The sequence below is a fragment of the Benincasa hispida genome, chromosome 11 (genome assembly GCF_027475165.1).
Source record: "Benincasa hispida cultivar pf3 chromosome 11, pf3_genome.v1.1, whole genome shotgun sequence".
NCBI classification, from domain to species: Eukaryota; Viridiplantae; Streptophyta; class Magnoliopsida; order Cucurbitales; family Cucurbitaceae; genus Benincasa; species Benincasa hispida.
Genome location: NC_143488.1, coordinates 28154024 through 28178612, shown reverse-complemented (window position 1 = coordinate 28178612; position 24589 = coordinate 28154024). Strand labels below are relative to the sequence as shown.

Here is a 24589-nt window from a genome sequence, read left to right as displayed (position 1 = left end):
AGTTATTCCCTTAAGTGTTGAATCTAGGCTTGAACAATAGGGTCCCTCCCTTTCATTGGCCTGAAAGGGATTTTGTTTATAGTTGAATTGTAAACAAGTTGTTCATTAGAGGATCAATAGGACTTAAAAAGCAATAGGTAATTACAAGGGTAAAACGACAATTTGACCCCATGATAGCTCTAAAAAAGAGCTAATATTTTATCACTAAACACGTTGATTTTATACTATTCATTTGCTTTAATAGTCAATTTTATAAGTAAAATAGTCCTGAGAGTGTTTTAAAGTCATTGCAAGAAATTTGGACTAAAAAGGATAAAAAAATGACCAAGAAATCATCTTAATTGAAGAAGTCAAGTTAATTATAAAAATACCATTAGAAGTAGTGTCGCAACCCTCTAATCAACATCGTGCAATGCTGAAAGACAGAAGCATGCATAATTCAACAAAACAAAGCAGCATCATAATGCTCCACAAGAGCGTCACAACGCTACGGATTTTTGACAGAATGCACAGCTGCGTGATCACGCCTCTCTTTAGCACAACAGCGTCATACCAGTGTTGTGCCTTTAAAGGAGTAATCTAACATGCAGCAGAAAAAATCAGAATCAATAGTCACTTTAACTACACTTAATTTGAGTTTCAAACATGCTATTCAAAAGAAGTTCAGAGAGGGTTTGAAGCAAAACTTACCTTTGAAGACTTAATCTACGAATTCAGCAGAATCACTTCAAGATTGAGCTTGAAACTTCAACAAGACCACACCAAGATCTTCTCTGCAAAGCTCAAGAAGGAATGTGTGGTGGAAACACTCAAACCAAGTTGAATTTTGGATGGTTTTTGAGGTTTGAGAGGGTTTTCAACCTTGCAGCAGTTCAGCCTCAAAATCTCAGAATTATCCCCCAACATTCTGCATGGAGGTCCAATTTATACTCTGAAATCATGCATCAAAGCCAGGCTACATGGAGAGCAACTCCTACTTGGAGAATTGATGAAGAAGATGGTGGAATTAGGTGATAAACCACCATAGGTTTGGTTAGTGGATTTTTCCTAAAATTGGAAAAATCCACTAACTTGAAAAATACAATTTTAAAATAATTTTTTTAAAAAATAATACCATTTTATTTAAAATTAGTTTTTATAAAATTAATTCAAAATAATTAATTTAATTAAAACTAATTTTTTTTAATTAAACCTTTTAATTAAAAGAAAAATTAATTGAGTATCTTAATATTAAATTAATAAAACACCAATTCCACCAATATGATTCAATTTCATATTTAAATCATAATTTAAATATTTATTGATTCTCCAATTTCGTTAATTTCAACTAAATTAAACGGTTTTAACTATATCAAATACAACCAATTGAAAACCCTAATAATTGAATTTAAACATTTTAAATTCATAGCCCTAATTCCAAAATTCATCCTATCCAATACTCAATTTGATATTCCAATTTATTAGCCAACAGAGAGACCTAATGGACCTATAGATCATGAGCTCCAATGATCTGTTTTTAATTCATTAAACTCTTTAATCGAATTAATTACTACTCATTAACTATCAAGACATATCACTATAGCTCGATAGTTGCACTATTCTCACTGTAGATATATTTCTATCTATTTCGACCATAACCAGTAAGTCGATCCTTCACAGGTCCTTCGTATTTACAATTGGGTCAAAATTATCCTTTTACCCCTGTAAATACATCTTGCACCTTAAGCTCCCACTGACCCTCTATTGAACAACTGATTTTTAATATCATTTATAAACCATATCCCTCTCTACCAAGAGAGGGAGGGGCCCCGTTGTTCAAGGCTAGGTATCAGCGCTTAAGAGAACAACCTATCTACTAACCCTAAGTTTGGTAGGAGTGAATTTCATCTTGCATAGCTATGTCCTCAGCTATTTATCTGATCTTATCTCCAAAATGGAAGGCTTATTGAGTAATATTGTTGGACTACTCTCACCTATACAGATCAAAGGATAATCCCGAAATAAACAGGAGTTCATAGTTAGCTCAGGATTAAGATCGTGTTATCCTAGGTCATTTTAGTTTGAAATAGTCAGTTTTAACAGTAAACGGTCTTTATAGAGAAAAGTGACTACTTCGAGGTCCAGTCTTATGCAAACTCATTGCATCGGATACCCCTGAAGGAACTCTTATCAAAGAGAACCTATGAGCGGAAGCAAGATCATTCCAAATTCATCGTGACAGGATTACAAGCATTCACAAACATACATAGTAGTTATGCATTTCAGAACAAATTATGGTATACTTTCATAAACTAAAAAACAAAGGAACAAGAGACTCACCTTTGAAGAACTTTTCTTCTTTTTATCTCTTGCTCTCGCTTGGATCAGCACCTCTCGCTATCGCTGCAACGCCAAGCCAATCGTCTACTCAAATCTCTCGCTGTCGCTCAGCAAACGAACAATCTTCTCCACGAACAAGCAACAACTTGGACACCACCACTCAGTGACCTTGGTATTCTCGGAGTAAGAATCCGTCCAAGGCTGGCCTCATGATTCCTGGGGAGAAATCATAGAGGTTGGACGACGCATAGTCCTGGATGGGTCTATTGCGATCATTCGCCAGGAGAATAGAGTTTGCCATGATATTGTTCGCTGTGCTACTCTCTTCTGGTTGCTCCGCCATTTTAGGATTTCTCTCTTCTTGTTGTTGGCAGTTATCTCTCTATCTTCTTCGGAACGTTCTTTCAATCTCTGGGTCGTAGTTGGGCTCAGGAACGTGTCCTACGCTCATACGACGCTTCTTCCCTTACCACAGAAATGACAGTACACAGAGATCGAAAGCTGCAAAGAAAATAAAAAAGTTACTGTTAATGCAGTATGTACTACCGTAGTCCTTGACAGTAGTGCCAAAAACTTGATGCGTTGTAAATGTAATGCAGTAATGGTAGGAAATTATGGTGAATTGTTATGCATTACACATGCAAGTTTTCCTAATAAGATCCAAGTATAAATCTCACTAGGTTTCCTAGTAAGTCTAGGGTCGAACACAGGGACTACTGAGTTACTATGCGACAGTAAATTTGATTCCTTTGCGGTGGCAAAAATAAATAAGTTGGATGGTGTTTTGTTTAATCTCGCACCAATCTTTTAAACCTCGCCTAGGTGTCGCTGAGCGATTCGTCAATTTCCTATTCAAAATTTGTAATCAACTTCCTTCTTCTTGCGTTCTCGGTAGGGGGGAAGTATTTCTTCATGAACTTCTCTACTACTTGTTCCCACGAGGTTATCTCCCCTAGTTTGAAAGAATAGGCCCATTTCTTTGCTTGGTTGCATAACGAAAATGAGAACAGTGTTAGTCGAACTTCTTCAACTGAGATGTTTGGGAACACAAAAGTATTACAGATTTCGATGAAACTTCGGAGATGGGCGTGTGGGTCCTCACCACACCTTTCACCAAACTGTCCGGCTGTCTGAATCATCTGCAGTATAACCGACTTCATCTCAAACATCGATCTTTCCAAGGCTGATCTCATTATTCCTGGGGAGAAATCATAGAGGTTAGGCGACGTATAGTCTCGGATGGGTCTATTGCGGTCGTTCGTCAAGAGAATGGGGTTTACCATGATATTGTTCGCGTGTGCTGCTCTTTCTTCCGGTTGCTCCGCCATTCTAGGATTTCTCTCTTGTTGTTATCAGCGGTTGTCTCTCTGTCTTCTTGGAAACATTCTTTCAATCTCTGGGTTGTAGTTGGGCGCAGGAACGTGTCCTTCGCTCATAGACACCTGCTTCTTCCCTTACCACAGGAATGACAGTGCATAGAGATCGAAAAGCTGCAAAGAAAATAAAAAAGTTACTGTTAGCGCAGTATGTACTGTCGTAGTCCCCGGCAGCGGCGCCAAAAACTTGATGCGTTGTAAATGTAATGTAGTAATGGTAGGAAATTGTGGTGAATTGTTATGTGTTGCACATGCAAGTTTTCCTAATAAGATCCAAGTATAAATCTCACTAGGTTTCCTGGTAAGTTTAGGGTCGAACACAGGGACTACTGAGTTACTATGCGACAGTAAATTTGATTCCTTTGCGGTGGCAAAAATAAATAAGTTGGATGGTGTTTTGTTTAAGTATAATTCTTATGCAACGGATTCAAGTAAAAAGTTGATGAAATCGAGAATTACAATGAGTATGCGATGAACGGGTTGAGAAGGGATTTAGCTAACACTTCCTAAGATTGCGTTCAAGTTATGCGATCATGCTACACACACACAACAACATGTCATCTCCCAATGTAAATGCCATAGTTTCTATTTCTAGGAAGCATGCGATGTATACCATAATGTCGATAGGACTTATGTCTAAGCCTCTATTATTGTCTATGCGATGATGAATGATGCACACATACACAAGGTGACCGCATATTATCATATCTTATCTCTAGGGTGCATGCGATGCGTAATAACAAACAGAACTTATCCCTAAGTTTCTATCTCTTGCTTATGCGGTTCTAATCTGACTCTCCCAAGCCTAGATTCTATCTTTAGACTACTCTCTTGAGCATCTCTAAAGGGTGAATGACGCATATATAAGACAAGATGATCGCATAAAGTGAAGTTCTTAGGTCATGCTAGCCTACTTCTCAACCCATTCAGAAATTTAGCTACTCATGCGAAGTATGGAGAGATTGAACATAAGTTGAAATGAGACTTCCATTGTCTATAGATTAAATGCAGAATGCAGAATAACAATAGAATGTAGAGATAAGAAGCTCGGTAGCAATGTCTTGCTTCCCGTGGCCTTTTACACTGTCTTTTCACTCCAACTCTGCCGAGATGAATATCCTTGCTTCCACAAGTGTTGGCCCTCTCTCCTTTTGTAGTGCTTTCCGGCAGTCTTCCGAGCTGTCCGGTAATGATCTCTCGATGTCTTCTTCTCTTTTCTCGTCTCCGTCTTCTAAGTATGACTATGAACAGACTAACGGCTAACTATCTTGTATATGATCTCTACTCTATATGGCGAACTTCCTTAATGATGGTGGCCTTCGGTATTTATAGAGATCAACTACTCTATATGGTGAACTTCCTTAATGATGGTGGCCTTCGGTATTTATAGAGATCAAGGTGAAGAAGCTTTTCTCTCTCATGATTGCAATGATGGGCGGTCATTAAATCTCTTTCTCTAATGCGCCGATTAATGGTCACCGAAAAGTTGAGTGTACTTGCTACAGTGTGTCGTTAACGGCTTGTCAACTAAATTCGGATTCGACAGTCATCAGCTTTCCGTCCCATCATGATTTATTATGCTTTCACCTTGATGCGTTATCTTTATGCGGCCACCTTCTTAAGTAACTTCTCACGAGCATAGCTTTGCGATCGCAATCTTTTAATACGCGTGGACGCCTAATTCCTTGGATCGCAATTTTACTTGCGCTAACGCATTTTTCCTGCACAAAAATAAGTAATTAGCTGGCTTTATGCGATGGCCGCATGCGATTGCAATATTCTCAGTTTAACGCTTTTAGACATGATTTTGTATATTTTTACCATCGCATTCTCTCATTGTTTTACTTATTTGCGCTGTAATAACATGCATTTCTGCCCGTTATCAATGCCTAACCCATATCTTCAAAAAATTGAATGTCAATGTCCAAAAAATGCATATCGCCACCATCACATGTCGGAACCCAAAAATTCAGCTAGCTCTACTCACACCTCGTCCAACTCAAATTTACTGTATGAGTCCCTTGTATCAATCTAATATAAAGCCCAAATATTGAAGTCAATACTTGTTTTGTCAAATGTTATATAGTTGAAATATTGAGAATAATGCAAATTGGTATTAATTAACAACATACTGAATTTGTGACTATTTTGCTCCCTTGGGTGATAATATCTGTCATGTATCTCATCACATAGTATCCACATTCAGTGGTTCCAACTTGTAAAGGATACTGCAATAATATATAAACTAAAATAATTTATGTTGCATGTACACTAGGAATAACCTACATATATATAACTTCATTAACGAATAAATAAGTTTATACTTGCCTTTAAGGTTTTCCTTAATATTTGTTTTCGACTTTTTTTTTAGTATTTTTCTAGGATCAAAAGATCACAATAGCCCTATTGCCAAGTAATACCCATAAAACAGTAAAATAAAGTAAACTTTAAAATGACGAAAAGCATCATAGGATAATAAGTTAACATACGTGTATGTTATGTATCTGATATCTACTCGAGATGATGTTCGTAATGAATCAAGATAAAAGATGATATCATCATATGCATTAATAGCCAGTAGTGCCCAATGACCACTAAATAAAGTACAAGTAGTATATGTTTACTGTTGGTATAAGAACTTTCAGTAAATTGACTAGTAAAACTTTACTTATCCTGGATTAAAAGGAGCAAAAATGATTTGGTTTTATTGTGAAGTCATTAATCTGCTACATAGGTTCTGACCCTAATTTCTTAAGTGATTTGTTCAGCAGATATAAGGGATAGGTCAATAAATATGTAATTTGAAACTTCTTTTAAGTGCAAGTACCTATAAAATATTAAAAGTTAATAAACGAGTACCTATAAAAAAAAAGAGTACCTAAACAAATGAAATTATATTACTTACGTCATATATGCAACCAACATCAAAGTCTTAACTTCTCTCATGCTATAGAAGTCAATAATATCCTCCTGCAGAACACAACTCTTTCTACTAATACCAAACAGCTCAACGGGTAGTTGGAAAGAAATGGTAGACTCTTTAGCCATTACTTTTTCAGCAAACCTAAGTATTGATTTTAAAGGTAGTGGCAAATTGATTGTGGACTCACAAACAACATCTTTTTCTTTAGAAACCATCATTGAAACTTTATCCTAATGCAGCAAAGTGATCATAACCTAACAATATGAAAGTCTATGAGAGTCATTAATGCAACAATATGGAATTCATAATGCAAACATCAACCAGTGCAACAAATTGAGAAAACTTAACTAATTACCTCTAAAGTTTGTTCATTTTTGCTCCCATTCTTGTAATTCTCATGTTCATCATTCAAAATGATCATGTTCATATTCACCTTTTCCTCTTGCATAACATCATTCGTCTTCACCTTCTTGTTTACCTTCTTTTTCAATTTATTTTCTTCTTTGATCCATTTTTGATAAACGACTCTACTTGAGAATTGCAATAGCAATATTGTCATATGTTTCCTTGAAAATTGAAACATTATAATATAGTAGGTTTATATCATAAAATTCAATGAAAAACATAGGTTGAAACTCACATATATAATATAGTTAGATCATTGAAACTTGCTCTATAATGGTTGCACATCAATTGTATTTTCCAAAACATATCGATGAGCTTGGTATAGAAGATCCTGTTCAGAAGACAATGGTCTACCAATGTTTGAATTTTCTAAACGTCATCTAATTGGTCAATGCAAAGCCCAATAAGATCCACTCCAGATAAAAAGTCTAAACAAAATTCAACAGCTTCTTCTATATAACTTTCAGCAATACAACCATCTAGACGATGTCTATTTCTCATGTAGTTTTTTAGAACTTTCATGAATCTTTCAAAGGGATACATCCACCGTAGATATATAGGCCCACAAAGCTTGACTTCTCTGACAATGTGTACTGTGAGATGCATCAGGATGGTAAAAAATGGAGGAAATATTTCTCAAGTAAACACATGGTCACCATAATATCTTCTTCCAACTTTTCCAATTGTTGCACATCTACGACTTTATTACATATAAGAATGAAAAATATATACAACCAAGTTATTGCATATCGAATATGTTTTGGAAGCACAGATCTTATCACAATAGGAAACAATTGTTATAAGATCACATGACAATCATGATATTTTAAACCATTAAGTTTTAAATTTGTCGTTGACACAAGGTTCTTAATATTGGAAGAATAACCTTCAGAAACCTTCATTTCTGACAATATCTTCAAAACACGTTTTTCTTACCTTGTAAGAGTGTAACAAGCAGAAGAAATGAAGAATTTTTTGTCCCCGCTAATAGGTGTGAGCTTTGGTCGAATTTTCAAATGGACTAAATTACGCCTAGCATTCAATTCATCCTTACTTTTTTCGAGAATATCAAGAAGCGTACCCAATATATTCATACAAACATTTTTTTTTAATGTGCATCACATCTAGACAATGTTTAACATGAAGATTTTTCCAATATGGTAGCTCAAGAAAAGAAGACAATCTGTTCCAACAAATTTTTGTTATTCTTCTTTCCTATTGGAAATTCAAGATCTTTTATTCTTAAATATATAGCCTCTCCAGAAAAAGGTTCAAAAATTTTTCCAAGCTCCTTATGACCATTAAATGACTTCTTTTACGTTGGTATGGATGATTGCATACTAGAAATTTTCGATGTCTAAGATATGCCATTTTATTTCCATATTTTTATCTTATAGAAGATGTATTATCTCTATAAATTGAACATGTCTTATATCCTTTCACACTACATCCACTAAGATTTTCGGATGCAGGAAAATCATTGATTATACATAACAAAACTGCCCTTAAATTGAATAGTTCTTCTTGATAAGCATTATAACATTCAATACCACTTTCCCACAAGAGTTTTGAATCTTCAATTAGTAGTGCTAAGTATGAGTTGATGTCATCCCCTGGTTGCTTTGGACCCGATATCAACATTTATAGCATCATCAACTTTCTTTCATGCACAACCACGGGGGAAGATTATAAATAACTATCACTACAGACCAACAACTATATTTAGAACTCATTTCACCGTGTGGGTTTATTCCATCAATTGACAATGCTAATCGAAGATTCCTAGGTTCAGAACCAAAGTCTGGCCACATAAAATCTACTAACTTCTAGGTCGGAGAGTCTGCAAAATGTCATAATTTACCATCTACTTTTCGCTCATTAGCATGCCAAATGAAATTCTTGGCACGATCAATACTTCTAAACTACCTTTTAAATCGTGGAATTGGTGGAAAATACCATACAACTTTAGCAGGAATTTTTTTTCCCTTCATTTGCATTCATAGCATACTTTATACAAACAGCAATCGTTAGGGCATGCATGGATCTTTTCATAATTCATTCATAGTGCACCTAATGTTTTCTTTGCATCATACATTGATGCTAGGAGCTCATTAGTAGTAGGCAAAATTTCCTTTAAAGTTTTGAGTAGTTCTAAAAAACTAATATCATACATGGACATTGGTGTTCGTGGGTTGGGTTGGGTTGGATTTAGAGATATTTTAGGCCCAACTCTATGGTTCGGTTTGTGTATTTTTCTAACCCAAACTAACCCTTGTTAAATGCAAAGTTTGTCATTTCAAGGATATGCTCCCGCATAGTACGAGAACCATCAAACTTAATGATAATTAAGATTTTCGTCAGTGTTTCAACAAGTGACTTATCAGCATCCACTCAAACGAAGGATAATTTTTCACAAATTTCGTAAATTCCTTAGCATTTTCAGTTTTTATAATTATGGGCTTGATATTTCCCAAGTTTTATAGAAAAATCTATTTTCAACAGTGCTAGCATTAGTAAATGCAATAGTTTCCGATCCTTACTTAAAAGTGTCAAATCAAGATCTAGAACACCAAGATGAAATCAGATTTGTCAGCACCAATCAAAAATTGAGCCAAATAAACTTGATTATAGACATAGCTTGTGAATGAAGAGAAACAGACATAGATACTACAAATATAGAATTAACATATTCATCCACTATTGCTTTGAAAAATAAACTTTAATATATAATGTAAATTCATAAATTTAACATTAAATAAACATAAAGCATTTATTGAAGTTCTTCTTTGGAAAATATAACAGTATAAAACACTTGTGAAAATATCATTATACCCATTGTTTACACATGTAAAACAGTAAACCAAAAATAAATCTTTTACACAAATCTTAATCATTCCATAAATTAAATAAGGTAGAAGAGAGTAGAGAAAAGAACACAAGAATTTATAGTGATTCGAACAATGAAGTCTACTTCCACTGTGTGCAAGATGAACGACCTTATATTAGCCTCAATGTCAATCATCAAGAAAATACACCCAAAAGGAAGAAGATGAGAAAACCCAAACAACTCGGCAATCTCACCGAAACTCAGAAAAATACCACGGTACAGAGAGCAACAAAACTAGACTACAAAACCCAGAAATTTGCCTCTGTAACTTGTTGCTCCTTGGCCGGTTATTTAACCCACGATTCTGCAAACTCCCACGAACTGCAACACTGGAGCATGGAGAAACATGGTGGGGAGAAGGGCTTATTTCAGTTCTGCCAAAAGAACTTAAAACAAAAGCTAAATGGGCTTTAAGTAACATAAGCCCCATAACTCAACTTTTAATGTTAGGGCTAGTTGTATAAATAGAATTCAAGCCCAAAATAATAGAATATGTAGTACAAAGATAAAATAATTGTATATATAGATCAAAAAATGGTAAAAGACTAAAAACACAATGCCTAACCACCATTTCGTTTGTTTCTTCCCAGTTTTCTCAAATTAAAAGCTATCACTGATAGCAGCTATCAGTGATAACCACTGATAGTTGCTACTAGCTGCTATCACTGATAGCTTCTATCAATTGCTATCGATGATAGTTGCTATTAGCGATAGCTTTCAATTTTAGAAAAAGTAATACAATCTTGAAATATTAGCTTTTAATTTGCTATCAATTATTAGTAGCTATCATTAATTCATTTTCATCAATTGGAATCTACGTTGAAATATTACTACTTAAGACTATCAATGACTATCAATGATAGATTTATAAATAGTGATCAACTTTGAAAGAAGACCAACAACTTTGATTACCATAGTAGTTATCACTAATAATCTTTTATCATGACTATCATTGATAGCAGCTATCAGTCGTTATCACTGATAGACTTTCATCAATTAGAATCAACCTTGAAATATTAACACTTAAGGATATCAATGATAGACTTCTATAACTGGTTATCACCTTTGAAAGAAACTCGATATATAGATATCACCTAAGTTTTATCATCGATATCACTAACATCACTCATATTATGGTTATTAGTGATGGCTTCTTTCACTGATAACATCACTAATAAGATGCTATCAATGATAGTTCTCTATCACTGATAACGTGCTATTGGTGGTAGCTTCTATCACCAATAACGTGCTATCGGGTAACTTCTATCATCGATAACATGCTATTAGTATTAGCTTCTATCACTGGTAACGTTATCAGTAGTAGCTTCTATCAATCATAGCCACTAAACACCTTTTTGCCCCTTTCTTGTCCTTCCCAAACATTTATAAGTCCCTTTTCTTTTCGATGATAGCTTCTACCACTGACAAACATGCTATTAGTGATAACTTCTAGGCATTTCACTAACATTTTAGTTCGAGATTCAACATTATTTATTAAATTCACTAAGTTGGCTATCAATGATAAATTTCTATAAGTGACTATTAACTACGAAAATATAATCAAAGATTAAGCTATCAATGATAGAAAATATTAGTAGCTATCACTGATAGACTTTCATTTGCTATTTATATTTATTATTTGTTATAATAATCAAACTTGATGATTGGCTTGTTGGTGTTAAGTCACTTATGAATTGAGTACTTTAAAAAAAAATTTAAAAATAAGAGAAAGAGAAGAAGCGGAAATTAAAAAAAGGAAGCAAAAAAATGGACAAATGAAAGAAAAACTAAAAAAATAAAAAGAAAGAGAAGAAGCAAAAAATCGGAGAAAGAAAATAAAATAAAATAATAAAAAAAAGATAAGGAAAGAAGCACAAATCGAAGAAAGAGAAGAAAATAAAAAAGGAATAAGCAAGAACTGAAGAAAAAAATAAAAAATAAAAAAGGTATAAGCAAAAACCGAAGAAAGAAAAGAAAATTAAAAGAAAAAAGAAAGAAATCAAAGAAAATAAAAAGTAAAGGAAAGAAAAAGAAAGGGAAAAAGAAGGAAATGAAAGAAAATAAAAAATAAAGGAAAGAAGCAAAAATCGGATAAAGAAAAGAATAAAATAAAATAAAAGAAGAAGAATAAAAAACTGAGAAAGAAAATAAAATGAAAAAATGGAGGGAATGAGCAAAAATCGAATAAAATAAAATAAGAAGAAGCAAAAACTGAGAAAGAAAATAAATTGAAAAAATGGAGGGAAGTATCAAAAATCGAATAAAATAAAATAAGAAGAAGAAGAAGCAAAAACTGAGAAAGAAAATAAAATGAAAAAAAATGGAGGGAAGGAGCACAAATCGAAAAAAGAAAGAAAATAAAAAGACTAAAAAAAGTGTACAAAAAGATAAGACAAGGGAGGGTGAAATTGAAAATTTTAAAAAAAAAATTCAAATATTGACTAGTCAACTCATCCATATTTGCAAATATTTTAAAGATGTAATATAGTTTTAGATTTTTTCTCTTATTCTATTACGTATTACAAATATCCTTAATTTTACCGACGAGTTTCTAGATAGAAGGCCTAAAGAAAACATTATATTTTATCAATGTCTTAAAATTTGAAACTTTTTCAAAGACGGTTTTTAAGGTTACTTTTGGACAATTATATCCTTTTTTATTTATTTATATCTGATTTTTATATATTTTTTCCTATTTTCAGAGCTAATTTAATGATGAGAGAGAAGTTACATTTAATATAATTTTTCTTATTTATCAATGGGAGAGAGATACATTTATTGTAATTTTTTTATTTTTCAATTTGAAAAAAAATGCATTTAATGAAATTTAATTTTCTATTTAGGTTGGTTTTCACATCCTACCCAACTTTCAGGCATTAAAATACACTTTAGACGTGGATGATTATCATAAGAAATTCTCAACATATCATAAGATTCCCTTTCGGAAAAATCCGCACTTTTCCAAACCCAGAAAACATATGGAATTCTAGGATTTATCCTTGCGGCAAATGCTTTTATGCATACCTCTTCCAGTTGATCTATACCATACTCGATTCTCGTAAGATGATACACACTAGCTAACAGTCCGCCTGGTGTCGGGAATAAGGGGGGACATACTAGACGACTTTTTTTATGGATTAATGGTTATTTTAAATATATCTTAGAACATTTTGTTAGGTATTTTAAAATATTCTAACCAATATATGAAATATACTATATTTTATAAATTAAAGATTAACTCAATGTTTGACATAAATTATAGTATAAATCAATATATGAAATATACCATAGTAGATAAATCTTCATAAATTTCATTTACACCACAGTATATATATCATAATACATAAAGTCTAAATTAAAAAAAAAAAACACTCTCGTTCATATCAAATAAATGAATACATATACCAAAGTATATATCAAATTTCCTACACAAGCTACAAAAAAAAATACATATATATCACAGTATATATAAAAAATAGGGAAAAAAACTAAAAGTCGAATCGGGTCCGTCGTTCGTTTACTCTGTGTCCGCCGTCGTCGTTCATTTACTATGAGTTTGTCATCGTCGTTCATTTGCTCCAAGTCCGCCGTTGCCATTCATTTGTTCCATTTCCATCATTGTCATTCGTCTATTCCAAGTCTGCCATCGCCGTTCTTGTCGTTCTATGCTCGTCCCATCGTCGGATCTCTCCACATCATCCATCTTCTGCCTATAACTCACACCGTCAGAAGGAGAAAAGAGAGGGAGGAAGAAGAAATGGTCTTGAAGCATTGGAGAGAGAATATATGTATGGAGATATACATATATATATACATATATATATACACGCACATATATATATATATATATAACGTAGGTGAGAACTAAATTGTAAATAGTCACTGATATTAATGAAATTAGAGAGAGCAATAGATTTTTTTTTATAAAAAATAAAATGTTCAAGACATTAACATAAAATGGATCAATTTTTAAGGTCTTTTACGTAGAAATCCATTTTACAAATATAATAAGCCCAACTAAATGTAAAACTAGATATGCTTGAGCCACCCACAAATCAACAATAATCCTACCTAATTGACACTAAATTTAATTTCACATAATTGGTAATTAAAATACTCAAATTAGATACATAAATTATCTTTGGATATACAAAAAATATTTAACCAAATACCTCAATTAACCATGATAAGATCCAAAATTATAAAAAATACTAATTAACTTTTGGGCAATTTAAATTGTTTTATAATAATGAACATCAATATTCTCATAACAAAATCTTTATTATTTCATAATATCTTATTCATTAACATCACATAAATATAAGTAATAGAATAAACTTTAATTGGATATCTTTAATACTTACTAATTCGATCATTTTGATGATTAACAAATTAATCCTAAGATAGATATCATAATAAAACAACTGAGATAATTTATATCAGACAATTTGAAAAAAAAAACATAAATATTTGCAAAATTTTATCAGTAAAATAGGAAGATTTCATCCATTCCAGAGTGTGACAACGATTTCAACCTTTAATCCAAGATCATCACAATACAATATAAATTTATACAAATGTAATTATTAGTTCATGATTTTAATTGATACAATTAAAAAATTTAGGTAATTCTTGTCCATAAATAAATAAACTAAAACTTAAACCATTTACAATATGCTTCATGATTATTTAATATTATTTAAGGTGTTAAGGATATGTCGATCTAGTTGAGATATCGTGATAGATCTATTTTCCCACTCTCAAGTATCTTATTAAAAAAATTATTGTTTATGAATTTTGATCATTATGAAATGTCAATGTCTCATTAGATAGAGGAGTCTTTAATTTGTTATTTAAATGTACAAATAAAGCTACGCATACAGTCATATTTCAACTCTTCGTTGATGTGAGAATTACTTGGTTAAATATATAGCTTTAATAGTTAGAGTTTACCTTCATTTTAAATTTGGTTCTTAAAGCTTAAATGTTATATAATAATTAAGGGTTTGTTGCATAAATGACAATCAAGTTCAAAATAATAGCATATATAGTACAATGATAAAAAAAAAAAAAAATTGTAGATATAGTACAAAAATAGGTCCAAATATTAGAAAAGACTAAAAATCCCAACGATTTTCGCTTAACTATCATTGATCGTTTCTATACACAGCTATCACTGATAGCTTCTATCAGTAGTTATCACCGATGACATCTTTTAGCAGCTATCACTAACATACTTTCATCAATTGGAATCAACTTTGAAATATTAACACATAGGCCTCATTTGTTTCATAAGTTTTCCCATGGGATTTTAGACAGATATTTAATATCCCTGTTTATTTTAGGGAATTCCATCTTTTAAAGCCCAGAATATTATTATTCAAGGAACTTTGAAACCCATCTGACTTGGATTTTTTAATACCCTACAAAAGTATGGGATTTTTATGTTTGAGAGATGAACCATAAAATATAGCTTAATTAATTAATAAATTAATATTAAGTATTCATTACTACTAATTTAAATTAATTATTATATATAAATATATTATTTAGACTTAATAAATTTCAACTGATAACTTGACCATCAATATTTTATGGTATCTTAACTATTTAATATAAATTATTATTGTTAATGATCAATATTATACTAATTTATTTGCTAATTTAATTATTTTTAGTAATTAATTATGTTTAATTAAAAATTATTTATTTATTTATTATTTAATTAATTAAATAATTAATTAACATAAAAATAAATTAATTGATATTAAATTTAATTGATCTCTTACATTTAATTAAGTAATTATTTACTTTTAGTTTCTATATACAAATTATTGAATTGAACACAAATATTTAACTTCCAAGCATTAATTATTCTGTACATCCAAACACAGACATTTAAAACCTGAACATTGAAATCCCCTAGATATTTAATATCTATACCCATGAGACAATATCTCCGATCCAAATGGTCCTTTGAGGTTATCAACTTTGAAAATATCAGGGATAGTAAACTATTAGTGACTATCATTGATAGACTTTCATAATGACTATTAATGATAGACTTCAACAACTGGTTATCAACTTTGAAAGATTAAGCTATATTAGGAATAGAAAACTATTAATGGCTATCATTGATAGACTTTCATAATGACTATCAACTTTAAAATATCAATACTCAAAGCTATCAGTAACTATCACTGATAATCTTCTATCATGGTTATCACTCATGTTTCTATAAGTGGTTATCAAATTTGAGAGAAAATTATTTACTTTGAAACATTAACACTTAAAGCTATCTGTGATAGAAAGCTATCTATCTATCAATAGAAAGTTGGGCTACAATTGATTCACGAATATATTTCTAACAATGACAATTAATTTTGAAAGATTAACACTTAAAACTATTAGTTGTAATTGATGGACTTTTATTAGTTGCGATCAGGGATAGTTTCTATCATCGATAGACTCCTTTTATAAATAGTATCAATGATAAACTCTTATCAATGTTAGCACCAATATCTACCCAAGTTTTATCTTTGATATCATTGATACTTGGATATCACTTATATGTACCTAACTTTTATTACCAATATTAGTGATACATGGATATCAGTAATATCTAACTAAGTTTTGTCATTGATATCATTGATAATTTATATTACCGATACACGATTATAACTGGTATCTACCTAAGTCATATCACCAATATCACTAGTATCATTGATGTCACCGACGTCTACCAAAATTATATAATTGATATACGAATATCATTGAAATCTACCTAAGTTATATTACTGATATCACTATCATCGATTTTAAACGTTAGACTTACCAAAATCAAATTTTGACATTTAAAATAGAGCTTGGGTAGATTGGAGTATATCCTAAGTCATATCACCAATATCATTAGTTTAAAGCTCTATTTCAATTGATATAGTGATATCAGTAATATAACTTAGGTAGATTGGAGTATATCAATTGGAGTAGTTTGTTAGTGATAGAGGCCTGAGGCCTATCACTGGTAGATTATAATAAACTTAGTCTATCAATTATAGAAATTTATTACTAATAAACTTCATACTTTTAAACTCATATAAAAAAAACATAAATAAAAACTTGTTTCTTATTTCTAAATTCTAAGAAGCGTTTCTAAAAAAAGAAGCAAAAGTTGATAAATTAATAAAAGTAATTTCTTTTGTGGTATTTATATTTAACATTCTATTTTAATAATCAAACTGGACAATTGGCTCATCGTTGTTGAGGCACTCATAAAAATGATTGAGTACTTTTCAATCTTTATGTTAAAAATCCAGCCTCATTAGTTCTTTTTTCAATTCCTTTTAATTAAAAATTAAAAGTAAAAATAGAGGTTCCGTCTAGTAGCCATTTTATTTTTTGTTTTTGTTTTTTAAAATTAAGCCTATAGACACTAATTCCATCTCCAAATTTCTTCCTTTGTTATCTACTTTTTATCAATAATTTAAAAAATCAACTCAAATTTTGAGAACTAATTAAAGAATAGTAGCTTTCAAAAAGTTGCTTTTATTTTTTAAATTTGGCTAAGAATTCAACCATTGACTTGAGACGTAAATCTTTGTAAGAAATGTTCATGAAATAAGTTTAATTTTTAGAAAAACAACAATAAAAAACCAAGAAGAAATGAGAGATGGTACCAAAGAGGTGGGAGATTGAAATAGAGAGGAATTAAGGAAAGATGGGAGAAGGTGAGGTGGGATTGAAATTGGGAAAGAAATTGGGAGAGGAAATGAGAATAAAAATGTAAGAAATTATCACTTTAAAGGTTATCCATATTTGCAAATCTTTTTAAAAATTGCTACATTTGTAAATATTTAGATCTAGTTTGCCATCCATCGCAATTATTCAATAATTAATTGTCTCTCAAATTTTAATAAGTTCTAAATTCAATTCTTACCATTAAAAACTACATACAAATTTATCAAAATAAAATGGTGTGATCCTTATTTTTATTCTCTTTTAATATATATTCATGCATAATTAATATAATTCAAGATAGGAGGATGACAATATAAATATATTTTACATCATTCACTTAAAAATTGAGAAGAAAACAGTAGTTCAAGTATTGTCCAATAACTATTAAAATTATAAGTATTCATAAAATATGTATACATTTGTTGGAAAAGGTTTTTTTTTAAGTGGATCAAAATTTTTTATGGGTCACATTAATGGTTAAAAATGCGATTAAGTCTCTCATTGATTAAAGAAAAGGAAAAGATTATGAATATATGAGTGAATTGCATGAGACTTTACCATTATTGAGATGCGAGGAAGTTTCGTGGCTGTCACTAACCAGTTTAGTGACCAGTTTACGCACACATCAACTAATCTCACATTTACCTGAATTGATTAAAGATTAAAAAAAAAATAAAACTTTAGAAATTAAAACCATACATTAAGCAATATATTTTAAAAATACTTGAGAAATTTGAAGTCCAATATTAAAATCTTAAAGCCTCAACAAATTCATGTAGTTTAGGTGCGATTTCTTGCCCCAATTTGTGCATAAATATGACAAATGTATAAAAGTGAATATTTCATGTGACAAATTTAAGTAAAAAATAAACATTTTTATAAACTCGTGCATAGACTTATAATATACAAGCACTTCTTAGATTAAAATAATTAATCCATTTATGAATCAAAAAAGGGTTAAGAAATACAAATAAATGACAAGATACGTTGAAACATTTTCTTTTTCTTTTTTTGAGTGTATGAACATTATCACGTGGCCTATGTTTTTGCTTTTTTTTTTTTCTAATTATTAAAAAATGCCTTTATATACAGATAAATTCAAATTTGGATGCTTATTTTTATTCATTTTGTGTCTTATATTATATGCTTTTTATTCTCAATATATATTTTCTTTTATAGATTTTGATATAGAAATTATAATATAAGCTTTCTAAGGTACAATTTGCCCAATTGTTTTATTCTCAAGGCTTTATAGCTAGATTTAAACTAAGGCCCTAGCTTTTGCTAGAGGTGACTTTGCTTTTAAAGGTCCTAGTTGAATAAAAGTCTATCCAGTTTCTTAATTGTAATTGGACTTTTATTTAATGAGTTTCTAATTCTAGTTAAAATCTCTAATAAAATTTAAAGTTATATTCAAATTCATATCTTTCTCGTATAAATTTTGTATCATATTGATATCCAACCAACTATATTATTGTCCTACTTTAGGCTTCATTCATTATGAAATGAATATATATACTAATCATACGACTCCTACAAAAATTTTACATACTATTAAAGTTATAACGATCATTATTCTTCATAAATTAAGACTTACAATTATATGCATCTAATTGTGAGACCGTCGAACTTTGTTCATACTCTTATACAATACATTCTATTCATGAATTTTTATTATGTTTCTCTTCATATGTTAAAGATCTAAAACCCTAGATGAAGTATGAACTAGACATTTATAAACTAATTAGCAATGCAATCTTACATGCAAATCAATAATATATATAATACTACCAAATATATGCAATTACACAAAAGTGTATAAATTAAACAAAGAGAACATGAACCAAATAAGAAGAAGAGTATAGAAGTAAATAATGTACGAAATTAAATATAGTTTTGAGGAAAGAGAAGAATGACATGAAATAAGAAAAGCATGTGGACCGAGACGTGATGAGGGTTCTCTTTTGAATCGAGACTTGATGAGAGTACTATGAAGGTCTCAATCTAATTGAGATGTTTTGGTGCACTTACTGATCTTTCAACCACTCGTATAACGTTCAGAGAAAAACACATGTGAAAGAGTTGAGAGAAGTAAAGAAAGTAAGAAATAAAGAGATCCACCATTTCAAAAAAGTTGTAAGCTAATACTATCTTTGAGTTAGATACTAATTACTATCTTAAAAATCGACGATTCCCACTTTAAGAAAAGTTTCAATAATTAATTTATACGAAAAGGTATAATTATCACGAAAATCAAGGAGCCATATATATATATATATATATATATATATATATATATATATATATATATATATTTATATGTATATATATTTATATGTATATAAATACATATATACATATAGGGCTCTGTTGAAGTAGGGCTGCAAGCCTGCAATTGCAATGAAAATGGTTTATAAAAGTACTGAAAAAAGAAAGAAGAAGGTTGCCTATAAAAAAAAAGGCATTATAATTATTATATAGTATATGGACCTCTCTCTATACTCCTCATAATTAATTAATTTTACACATAATAATTACAATACTCATAATTTATGCTATTTTGTACCTCTAAAATCCTTTAGCACTCTAAAAATTCATTACGGTTCAATTGTGAGATAGAGAATATTTTTTTAATGCATTTGCATGGTAGCTATTAAATATGACCGTATCTTTCCTGATTCATACACTTAAATCTTAATTCTTATATTACACGCCAAATCGAACATAACTAAATTGACATACAAGTGTGAAAAAAATAAGTGATTCGAATAATTTCTAATTGTACTAAAAAAATAATAATAATTCCTACCCTACACTTTTTAAATTTCTCTATATGTATATATATATCCTTTAAAGTTCTATTCTATATGCCCAAATCCCAATAAAAATCCTTTTATCTTTATACACCAATTCAATAATCAAGGTCTTTTATACTTTATCCTAAATTTTTATTAATTAATTTTGTCAATTAACTCACAAATTCACGAAATTCATATGGATTAAGATATATGTTCTTGAGTAAGAAATCATATATCTCAATTTTTTTTATTTTCGATACTCTACTACATATGTGATTAAACGAGAGAGTAAAACACGAGAATATATATATATTATATATAAAGTTCAAAAAACTTATAGAAAGCCTAGTAACTTATAATTATTAGTCCATGTGAGAAATTTTTCTAGTACTATAAAGTAGTTTATATATACATCCCACATAATCTCTTATGATCACACTTAAATTATATATATCATTAACTAATATATTATTTTATTTTATGGACCCATATTAAACTTAAATGCTATTGATATATATAGCAAGCTTATGGAAGATTTTGATATACATATAATGAACTTTGACCAGAAATTAGAAAATCTTGGGAAGAAGAAACATTCTATTATTATTAACATCAAGATCTGACAACACTTCAACAAGTTACAACCAACAAGATCCCCTTTGGATCTCTTGCAAATATAAAACATCCCTAACTAATTATTTTAAAATATAATGTAATCAACAAGAAGCAACAATAAACTAACTATAATTATTTTTTTTCCAGATTAGTCATATATATATATATATATATATATGTTCACATGATATCATGCAACTACATAGATTAAAAAAAGAGAGGAAAAAAAAAGGAAATTGAAGTAGTTTGAGGTAGCAACAAAGTGACGTTATTCTTCAATCATATATGTCATGATGAGTAGTAGTTGATTGAACTAAGCATATTGATATTGCCAACCTGAATATAGTTTAACTGGTTATAGTGGCTAAACATGTCGTTAACGATATGAATTTTTCCGTTGTTGAAAATTTACTTGAAGGGATTGGTTGCGTCTTGGATTGGATTCCACTCCCATAGTCTGTCGGAGAATACGACTGGTAGCGTGTTGAGGGCGAGTTGTTGCGGCGGAGGTGGGGGTGTCGGTTGGTAATATTGTGACGGTAGAGAGTTTACGACGGTGGCGGGCGAAGTGGATGGCAGCGGGTGTTGTTGTTGATAGTGAATGAGCTTTTGTAGGTCATCAAGGGAATTATTGGAAGGAGAGAAGAAAGAGGTGTAAGTGGGCAAAATAAGTGAAGAAGAAGAAGGTAATTGTTGTTGTTTATGGAGAATGATGGATTGGTGATCATCTTCTTCCATGCAATTGGGAGTTGTAGAAGCTGAAGCTGGAATTGCGAGGGAAGAAGTGGCAGCCATGTTGATTAATGAAGTTGTGGGAAAAGGGTTTTGTTTGGAAAGGCCAAGAACAGTGGTGACTTCTTCACAAGAGCTTGTGGCGGAGGCGTCGGCCGCAGTGGCTTCGACACCAACACCAATTTGAAGTTGATGATGGTGGAATTGTGACTCGAAACTCGTCGGGAATTTATCAGTGGATGATGATGAAGTTTGGACGACATTAACTGAGCCACCCGGAAGAAGATTATTCTTTGGCGTCGACGAGCTTGCCATTCGCGAAGACGATGCTCTCGACGGGAGAGACCGAGGGAGTGAAGGGTGATCTTCAACTCCGGCTCTTTTGTAAACCCGACACAACGAAATCTCTGCCTGCATAACAAAATAAAGAAAATTATTCAATAAGATTACCACAATAGGAGACATTTTGAGAAGCAAAATCTCATCTGGAAATTTTCTCTCTCTCTCCCTCTGAAAACTTGGGGGGAATTTAAAGCAAATCACGCAGTTCATGACAAAACATTTATCAAACACCCAAAAAAGTACTGTCAGAGACTGATCAGTTATAAGGGTGTGTGTTGTTGTACGACTAGAAAACAAACAAGAGATTCATAAATTCCCTTTCCTGCAAATTAATGATTAAACTAATCCAAACTAAAACCCCAAAACTCTCAAAGATTTGAAGAATGAAACCAAAAGTAAAGTCATGCAGAAGAACCTTTTGATATCGTTCGGTCTCATGATGAGGCAAGCGATACTCGTTCATAATCCAACTAGTGCGAATACCCTTAGGCGCCTTGCCGGAGTAGAAAACTAGGGTTTTCTTAAGACCAATAGAACGAAAATCCTCGGTACGAATCATGCGATCGGCACCGGTAGCCTTCCAATAGCCGGAGGTGGTAACACGATTGGGACGGTCACCGTTGCGGTATTTGCGATCACGAGGGACGTAGAAGAACCATTCCTTCTCGCCAATGGCAGCCAAAGCTAGAGGATGAGAGAGAAAAGAAGAATTGAGGAATTAGAAAGAAAAAGAAAAAGAGTAAGAAAGAAAAAAGAAAAAGGGAGAGAAAGTAGTACCAGGAAGTTCCCAAGGGTCATAGCGATAAAGATCAAGAAAAGTGATGAGTTCGACATTAAAGCGTTTGCCCTCAACCTTACGGCGAAGGTAGAATTCAACGAGCTCTTCTTCGGTAGGATGGAAGCGGAAACCGGGCATAACGACGTCATGTTCGTGTTGATCGTGATCAATAATATCATCGTGATTATGATCTTCACAATTGTTGTTAGTTTTGTTGTTGTTGCTGCTAATTTCTTCGTGGCTCATCGTTGATGAACTGCTTCTTGCTGAAGCTGCAATTGCCATAAAATTCCTGATTTTAAAACCACTTTCTCTTTCTTTCTTTCCTTTTCTCTCTCTCTTTTTATCTCTTCTCTCTCTCTGGGTATGGCTTTATGTGGGTGTAAATTATATATATATATATATATATATATATATATACATATACATACATATATATTTGTGAAGGTGAATGGGAGCAAGTGGGGGTGAACAGAAAGATAAGAAGATAGTAATTAAATTTTTTATATATATAATATATATCGTACAAGTCGAAAAGTTTCTCTCTCTAAAACCCAAGAAATGGAGTTTTCAATTTTAGCTTTTTGAAAAGGGTAAAAAGGGCATGTTTGGGATTGAGTGATTTTTTTTATAATTAATTTAGTAAAAAAAATACAAAAAAAACTTGGATGCCTAATCATAGTTTGACTGCAAATTTCTTACACCTTTCTTCAAATATATATATATATATAGTGTATGTGATGAGAGTGAGACGTATAGAGATAAATGTATCTTCGCGTAAAAGAATATACATTATTTATCTTATACTATGAAATTTATTCAATTTTAAAGTATTTAAAATTTATTCAATTTTAATCTATAGCTATCAATTGTCTAATATAAATCATTTTAGTAGTTTGAACTAAATTTAAACTTTATTATAAGTATAAAGATTAAAAAATTGAACAAAATGTGTGTGCGTGTTTTGTGTACCTGCATCTTATACTACATTTATCTTTGTACATCTTGATTAATAGTCAAATCATATATTTTATCATGTGACAAACTCTTTTTTTTATATATATATGATTAGAATGAGATACATAATGATAGGGATATCTTCAGATGTACCCAAGTATTATACTGTTTATATATGAGCAATACTTAAGTGCATAATGGATTGTATCTATTTATCTATTTTTATGAGACTCACTCCAATCATCAAACAAATTATTTAAAATTATATTTTAAAAAAAAATTATCACGTGACAAACCGTGATTATATTGAACAATTGGATGGACTAGGAGAAGATCTCTTTCATTATTAGTTATAAGAAATTTTAGTTTGGTTGTATATATATTTTAGATTGTGAATGATAAATTTATGATAAGAGTGATGAGTGGAATAAACATTCATACTTAACAAGAGTCATTCCAACCAAATATTGTTACAAGGCAAGACTCATGACTATTTTATTTATGATATGTTACTATATACTTCAAATCTATAAGATTTTACATTGTCTCTAACTGTTCTATTTCTTACTTTGTTTCAAACCACTTTTTTTTTTTATTTAGAGTAAAGTATTTTTAGATATATAATTAAATTTATCTTCATTTATAAGAGTTTTTGGAGATAGTATCAGAACAGATTGGTTTAGGATATCCCATGTTCAAGCTTCTGCATTGTCGTTTCCT

General features: G+C 31.1%; 1 protein-coding gene across 1 annotated transcript; it reads right to left on the bottom strand.

Moving 5' to 3' along the window:
• Positions 1-21024: 21024 nt before the first annotated feature.
• On the bottom strand, positions 21025-23365 carry LOV1 (NAC domain containing protein 35). The gene is made up of 3 exons (XM_039047317.2): positions 22912-23365; positions 22550-22818; positions 21025-22203 (listed from the first exon to the last, which is right to left on the bottom strand). Exons 1-3 carry the CDS (start codon positions 23195-23197, stop codon positions 21469-21471), a joined length of 1290 nt encoding a protein of 429 aa, XP_038903245.1. The 5' UTR covers positions 23198-23365; the 3' UTR covers positions 21025-21468.
• Positions 23366-24589: the final 1224 nt, after the last annotated feature.